Here is a 7,742-nt window from a genome sequence, read left to right as displayed (position 1 = left end):
TCTACCATTTTTTGAAACAGGGTCTTTCACTGGTCTGGAGTTCACCAAATAGGCGAAATTGGCTAGCCAATGAGCCCTAGGGATCCACCTGTCTCTGCGTCTTTAGTGCTATGGTTATGTATGGGCCACTATGACCAGCTTTTTAATGAGAGCTCTGGGGCTCAAACTCAGGTCTCCAAGGTGACAGGCCAAGGGATTTGCCAACTGAGCCATTTCCTCAGTCTCTGAATTTTTTTTTTAATGATTTGAGTCATTTATGTAAACAGAGCAGGCAAGAAAATTAGCAAAATGCTCCTGTTGAGAACTCACTCCCTTGTCTTTGGTGGTTTTCGTGTGGACAATAATTTCTTCTCCTCTTGCATATATTAAGACTAGGAAATGTCTGTGACATTATTTTGAATGAATGTTTAAAGGGTTGTTACTTTAACCATAATTTTTCCTTTTGATTTGTAAAATTTGTTGGTTTAGCCTTACTTAGGTCTCCGTGACCAGCCACATCTCCTGAGCCAGCCTTAGATTCTCTTGCTTATGATCTGGGTAAATCCCCTTGTGTCTTGCTTAGGAGTTTTGCTGGGAAGGGTTTAACCCCACCTTCCCTTCCCCTCCTTTTCTAATCTGTAATAAGGTAAGAATCTCCAGACCCCTCTTTCCCTCTGCACTCTGATCTTGGGAGGATAAAGGGGGTCATTGTCACATCATCACTGGTCAGCCAATCAGGAGAGAACCTTCCTTCAATGACCCCGCCACCCCCCACATTTCGTAGAAGTTCTTAGGCAGCCTCAATGGAAGGAGGGAACCAAGAAGAAGGCCTGCTCCAAGCCTGAAGATGATCATTACAACATGGATGGTGTACATCTTTGCACGGAAAAGTGTAGGGCTGCCCTTCCCACCAAAGATGAACTCGGTGAGTGGTGGTGGTGGTGGTCACATGAAGCTGTGCCTTGTCTATCTTCTTTCCCTCTGTACCCTGCTATGTTTTAGAGGCATCTCACATCATATCACATTGGATAGGAGGGGTGGAGGTGGGAGCTGGGTTTCTAGGGTTTCTGAGGTCATCAATTTACTAATTTGTTCCAGGACATTGAAGTTGTAGAGAGTGAAGCCGTATCTGTAGTACAGCACTGGTTGAATAAAGTGAGTAGAACTCTTCTGTGATTCAATATTCAAAATTCTAGAGTTCAGGTCTCATTGTGGGGCAGGGTCTGGACTCCACTCCACTCCCTATACAACTGGGAAACGAGTTTGTTACTAAACGCCCTACCTATGGCTGAGTTTAATTCATCCTAATGTCTGAGAGGAAGTTCTTGCACAGGTGAGATACATGTTGGCATCACCTCTCACTGACCCTGCCTATCAGGTATCCTAGAGGAGGGAATTATGTTCAAGGTAGTCTCAGGAGTGCTTTAGGATAGGGCCAGAGACTTGCGGGAGCTCCTAGGTATTCACAGAAGGGTAATAATGGAGAAGCTTAGTGCAGAAGCTTGGAGATAAGGAGTATGGATGTGTGTGTGTGTGTGTGTGTGTGTGTGTGTGTGTATGGATGTGTGGCATGTGTGTTGTGATGGAGAGGAACAAAGGGAAAGAAGAGAGGAGGATTTAGGAGTGATCAGATGAGACAGGCACTTTGAGAGGGAAATTATTCACCTTTCAGACAGAGGAAGAGGCTTCCCGAAACATAAAGGAGAAGATGTCCACCAATGCCTCTCCCACTCATGGCCAAGACATACATGTGACTAGAGATGTGGTAACAGAATTTGAGTCAGTTGCCTTGGGAGTAGGGGTGAGGGAGTGGGGTGACCCATGGTAAAAGATACTGGGCAAAAGGTACACCCCATTGGTCCACATTGGTCAGTAACCACATTATTCTACCTGGATTTCCTAGGTGAAGCACCATCTCTCAAAGTCTGATATGTCAGAAAACTCGAATCAGGTCCTGGAGGAAAGAACAAGAATCCAGTTCATAAGATGGAGGTGCAGCATCTGAGGAGTGGGGAGGGCATTGGGAAGGCACTGGCCCCGTCTCAGGATCCCTGGCTAACACAAACACCACAGCCACCTCCTTTGGCTGAGAAATTTCTCCACCTTGCTTTGGGTCTTTCTATTTAAATATTTTATTCATTATTTTTATTTTATGTGTATGAGTGTATTCCCTGCATGTATGTAAGTGTACCCATGTTGTGTAATGCTCATGGAGGTCAGAAGAGGGCATGGATTCCCCTGGAACTGGAATTATGAATGGTTGTTAGCTACCATATGGTTCCTGGGAATAGAACCTGGGTCCTCTGCAAGAGCTGTCAGTGCTCTAGCCACTGGAGAAAGCTCCAGTTCCAGCCCTTGCTTTAGGGTCTTAAGGGAGTATTTGTGCTCTCTTGAAAGCTTAGCTCATTCATACATTTTTAAATGACTTCAGGGGTTGGGAAACTGGGTTTGCTCTCTATTTCCTAAAGGCTTCTGAATACATTTCAGATTTCTGTTATTTTTGCACTTCAGTTGTTCAGCAGTGACTGCACTTTAAAGAGCTAAAAGAAAATAAGCTCTTAAAATGCAAAAGTCAAAGCCTTCATCGGCAACTTTGGTGTGTGGGGGTCGCCCAGTGCCTGAGGCAAGAATTCTGTGATAAAACCACATGCCAGCTTCCTGCCACCTTGGTGCAGTCCATTCTCACAACTTCTCTTGTTTCCAAAGACGCTAAGACTGCAGGTGGAGGGGCTGGACCTGAAGCCACCTCATTCTTCCTGCAGAAACATCCTACGTTCTCTCTGTTCCCTGAATTCATTTGTATTTGGATCAGATCATCACATTCCTTCTCTTTGGAAGGACTGTGGGCTTAAACTGGTTCATGTGCAACTAATGGAAGGTGCTCATTGCCTACCTCTTTCCCCTCTGCTCCCACTGCTTGATTTGCTCTTTAGGAAGCTGCATTTCTCAGAAAGAGTATTTTTACTTCAGGAAATTGGGTCTCATGTGTTTTCTTTTCAGTGGCACTGTATTATAGGAGGATTCAAAAGCACAGTAATTATTTTAGGGAGGGATAACTTATGGAATTTCAGAGATTCCTGGAAAAGATATTTTCCCTGAGAAATCTGTTGAGGTTCCTCAAATCATCATTGTCTGCTGCATCCAAGCTTTTCCTTGCTTGATGCAGATGCCCTGTGGTCACTCTCCTTGGTTTGGATAATACGAACCTCATTCTCCAATATGTCTTAAGCCTTGGCCATATAGCTTAACTAGTTTAAAAATTTGAGGCAGGCTACAGGGGCCAGTCAATTATCTTCCTAAAATTTTTTCATTCAAAATTTTCTTTTAAAAATGTTTCTTTGATTTATTTTTATTTTGTGTTATGAGTGTTTTGCCTGTGTGTCCAATGCCTGCAGAAGTCAGAAGAGGGCACTGAGTCCCCTGGAGCTGGAGTTAACAATTGTGGGTGTTGGGAACTGAATCTGGGTCCTTTGGAAAAACAGCCAGTGCTCTCAACTGCTGAGCCATCCTTTTAGCCCTTCCACTCAGAATTTTCAATGGTGATTTGAAACCAACAGTTTTGTCTGTTTTCTCCCATGACATACTGGTTCTGGTGTTTTCCTCTTAGTTCTGGTAAGGAGGCAATCAGAGTGACATCTCTGCATCCAGAGGCACTGGATCTTCATTCCTTTAATAAATGTGCACACACTTGCTGGAGGGATGTTCTTTCCTCCTGTCTGGAGGAGAGAAGAGAACAAGCATAGCCCCCAGTTTCAAATGGGTAAAAGTTAAGCAGAAGGGTAGGGTGTGTGAAAGTGTTACGGAATCCATGATGCATGCCTGAGAGCACAGCTTGGGATCTGGGATACACATGTGTTTGGTTTTACTGCCAGACAGTCTCTGAAAGGTTCCCTGGGGGCTGTTTGCTCAAACTGGCTCTTGAGTGGGGCTTTACTACTAGAGAAACAGGGAGGCAAGGTGAAAATTGCAAAAAGTTAGAGAGCCTGTGTAGCTTGTGCATCCCAGGTGCCTCTAGGACCCAGTGTTGGGACTTGTCTTCTCTGAGGGGCCACGTTCCCTTAGACTGGGGACAAAAGACTCTACCTGCTTTATCTCACTTTCTGGGCTCTGATTGGTTTTGCCTTGTATGAACCACATTCACAATCATACCTCCCTTCCCTATGATCAAAGCCCTTAAAAGTCCCAAATGTACTAAGACAGGGCACCAAGGAGAGACATTCTCATAGATAAAGGAAGGGGCATTGGGTAGACAGTACAGGGCTCCAGAGGGTAGGAATGGGAAATAACATGGGAAAGGACAGGAAGTGGGCCAGAGCGAGGAAGGAAGTCCAGTATAGAGAAATAAGACAAACAGTAGCCAGGACGTGCCTGTAGCGTCCCTGTGGCAGATTTTCTAGAAGCTTCTTAAATCATAGTGAATATATCATAATACTGATCTTAAGTGATAATGGAGCTGGAGAGGAATTCAGAAAGGAGAGTTCTACAACACTGTCACCCTGTCTCTCCTGGGGACCATTTGCTGCCTGCTTATAATGGCTAGGTGGCTTAGAGGTACTTTTTTAGTTACCACATGGAAGGGTGAGGGGTTCTCAGGTTCATGGCATCTGTGTAAGAGCTGTTGTTCCTATAGTTCCAATTCTAGTAATCTTATTAGACTTAATGATAGAAAGCTCAGAATCCCATGACTCAGTGGTGTTTTTCAGCCACACCCGTATCTTCCAAGTACCAAGTGATATGATAGATGATGTCATGCAGGACCGAATAGAGCAGGTCAGACGAAGGTAAGTTCTTGTCACAAGTTGCCTTGTATGCCTTACTGGGGTAGGTGGGGTGGAGGTGACTGCACAGCTGTGCACATCCTAACCATTACGTCCTTGTTGGCTCTCACATCAAGAGCAGGACAATCTGTCTTTTGTGATCTACATTACAGTGGCCTCATTGATCTCCTGTGGTACCTGCCAGGAGCTCCAGGCTGAGGGCCTTCTTCATGGACTTCTATTCCAAGGTCCATGCATGATGACAGCCCAGGCCAAATCTGCCCACACAGTACCTGTCCCCTTGGTCTGAGTGTGAGACCTGCGTGGAGTTTGGCAGCAGTCTCACTTTCACCTTGCCTTTGTCCTCTGCAGCATATCCCAGCTCAGGTGTGACTCAGATCAGGACCCAAACTTCAGATGTTCCTGCTAAGAATGCTAAGGTGAGGAGACCCACAGGTGAGGGCCTATACTGAGAGGGTGGCTAGCCTTGGCAGTAAAAAGGAGCCCTAGCATGACAGTAAGCCTTACCCTTTCTGGAGTAATGGGTCTGCACTTGGGCCAGTGAGGACAGGAAGAAGTATTGGCTTTGGGCTCCTGCAGTGCTGCTCAGAGTTCTGGAAGGACTCAGGCTTGTTATAGATTGATTTCTTTGACTGTTTTAACTGTGGCAGAGTTTCTCAGTGGGTCCCAGGCCCTCCTGCTCGGAAGACTGCAGGTTTGCATTTTTTCCCCATAGAGAAATCCCCTCTTTTTGCCAATTTAATGTCAAGTCTTTTATACCTATAATATCCATTAAGATTTCCAAAGCCAGTTAGAATTCTTGCCTTGGTAAGACCTGTTTGGGAAGTAGTGACTCTCTTTGGAAGGTAAGTGAATGTGCTATCTATTGATTTCAACTTCTAAGGCTATAGATGAAACAAAGATGGCATCCTATTAACTTATATATTCAAACAATACTTCTTCAAAGATATCCAAGAAATGGGCCTGTGCTTCTAACCTGTTGAGAGGTTTGAGGCGAGAGATGTGGAGACATTTTACTGCATAACTTCTTGTGTCTTTTAAAATTTGTATGGCTAGAGAGATGGATTAGTGGTTAAGAGCCTGTACTACCCTCGCAGAGGACTTGAGTCTGGATCCCATCACCCAAAATGGATGTCTTAAAATTGCCTGTAACTCCAGCTCCAGGAGATCTGATACCCTCTTCTGGCCTCTGAGGTCATCTGCACTCATGTGCATAAATCCACACACAAGCACACGCTTCATATACTAATTAAAATAAAACATTTTTTTTGGGCTGCATTTTAAATTATCTGGCAGTGCTTCTGCTATACCACTGACCCTACTTTGAGCCACAAAGTCACAGTCAGGAGGGTATACAGATTCTGAACCTGCCACCAACCAGAAATTTTGGGCCATGTAGCCTCTGTTTGTGCTTTGTATGAGACAGTGGCCATAACTGGATGCTGATATAGTTCTGTGAAGTGGAGAGCCACAGGGAAGACCATCCCAACACAGGGTCCATGCCTGAAGCAGTCTTGGCACCCTATCTGAGTGAGATGCTCTGATAGCTGTGGTGGGAATGAAAGTGTGATTTACACATAGCTGGACTCCACATGCTTAAAGAAGGCCAGGAAGATGCAACGGTAACATTTATTAAGCACCTTCGGTTCCAGCTTCTGCAGAAAGCACGTTTTGTCAAGCATTATACAGAAGACAGAGGGTAAGCCAAGCTGGAGAGCAGATATTGCTTTTCTAATAAAGGGTCACTGAGCATTTTTCTGATTCCTAGGTTGAAGGCTTCCAGGGTCCAGCCTGTGTCCAAAGAGTGTCCATCTTGCGTTTGACCTGAAGGGTTAGCAGACTTGAGCTGAGAGACTTTGAGCCCTTGGTTGCCACAGTGACAGTACTGGAATCCTCTCACTGAACTGCTAATAAAGAGACAGCCTATTTAACAACGAGTCCTGATGTTTGTATAGATACTTTGCCTGCCATTCATCCATCCATCCATCTATCCATCCCTCCCTCCTTCCTCCATCATCAACTCATCCCTCCCTCCCTTCAACCATCCATCCCTCCCTCCCTCCCTCCCTTCAACCATCCCTCCCTTCAACCATCCCTTCACTCATCCCTCCATCCGTCCATCCAGCCATCCATCCGTCCATCCGTCCCTCCCTGCCTCCCTGCCTCCCTTCCTCCCTCCTTCCCTCCATGCCTTCATCCATCCCTTCATCCATCCATCCATCCATCCATCCATCTGTCCCTCCCTCCCTCCCTCCCTCCCTCCCTGTATATACCCACATATATTTTATGTCCACTTACTGCTTCTCTAGCATCTCCCTTATGTAGCTCTCAGTTTATGGATGGTATTCTTTCTTTCTCTGTGAAAAACTTCTTGAAGTTTCCTGCTAGACAGGTTTACTAGTGAAGATTTTCTTCAATTTTGAGTCTGAGGGAGTCTTTATTTTCACTTTGGAGGGATGATTCTGCAGGATACTGGCATCTTCCTGCTTTCAGTGTTTGAATATTTCACGGCACTCGTGCTTGTGTGTTTCTGAGAAGAGGATGTGATTCTTATCCTCCTCCTTCTTTAGATCAGGTGTTGCCTCAACTCTGTCTTTTTTTTTCAGCTGCCTTCTTTCAGGGTTTTTGTATTCATTGTTCAAAGTCCTGGGTGTCATAAGGCCATTTTCGCTCAGCATATAGCATGTCTTGAGCATATTACCCCCAGCTCCTTTCTCTCTTTTCTCCCCTCACTACTTATGTTAGTCTCCTTCATTTTCCAAGACAGTTTTGCTTCTACTTTCATGTCAAATGTACATACATGATTTTATGTATCTATATACAATCTAGAATTCACAAGTGAAAGAAAACATGTGATATTTGTCTTTCTGAGGAAGATTTAATCTGCTTAATATGATAATCTCCTTTTGTGTCCATTTTCTTGCAAATGACAAAACTCTGCTATCCTTTAAGGCTGAATAAACTTCCAATGTGTATACATACCAA

General features: G+C 44.7%; 1 protein-coding gene across 1 annotated transcript; it reads left to right on the top strand.

The window, feature by feature from the left end:
- Positions 1–826: 826 nt before the first annotated feature.
- On the top strand, positions 827–6,559 carry Spata19 (spermatogenesis associated 19). Its single transcript, XM_008854176.1, has 7 exons — positions 827–904; positions 1,078–1,134; positions 1,652–1,744; positions 1,883–1,971; positions 4,683–4,760; positions 5,109–5,176; positions 6,526–6,559. The coding sequence occupies exons 1-6, from the start codon at positions 827–829 to the stop codon at positions 5,164–5,166; spliced, it is 453 nt and encodes a 150-aa protein (XP_008852398.1). The 3' UTR covers positions 5,167–5,176; positions 6,526–6,559.
- Positions 6,560–7,742: the final 1,183 nt, after the last annotated feature.

The sequence above is a fragment of the Nannospalax galili genome, unplaced genomic scaffold (assembly GCF_000622305.1).
Source record: "Nannospalax galili isolate Female #2095 unplaced genomic scaffold, S.galili_v1.0 scaffold66, whole genome shotgun sequence".
NCBI lineage: Eukaryota > Metazoa > Chordata > Mammalia > Rodentia > Spalacidae > Nannospalax > Nannospalax galili.
The sequence above is the reverse complement of the archived record's forward strand: the minus strand, read 5'-3'. Positions and strand labels throughout refer to the sequence as shown.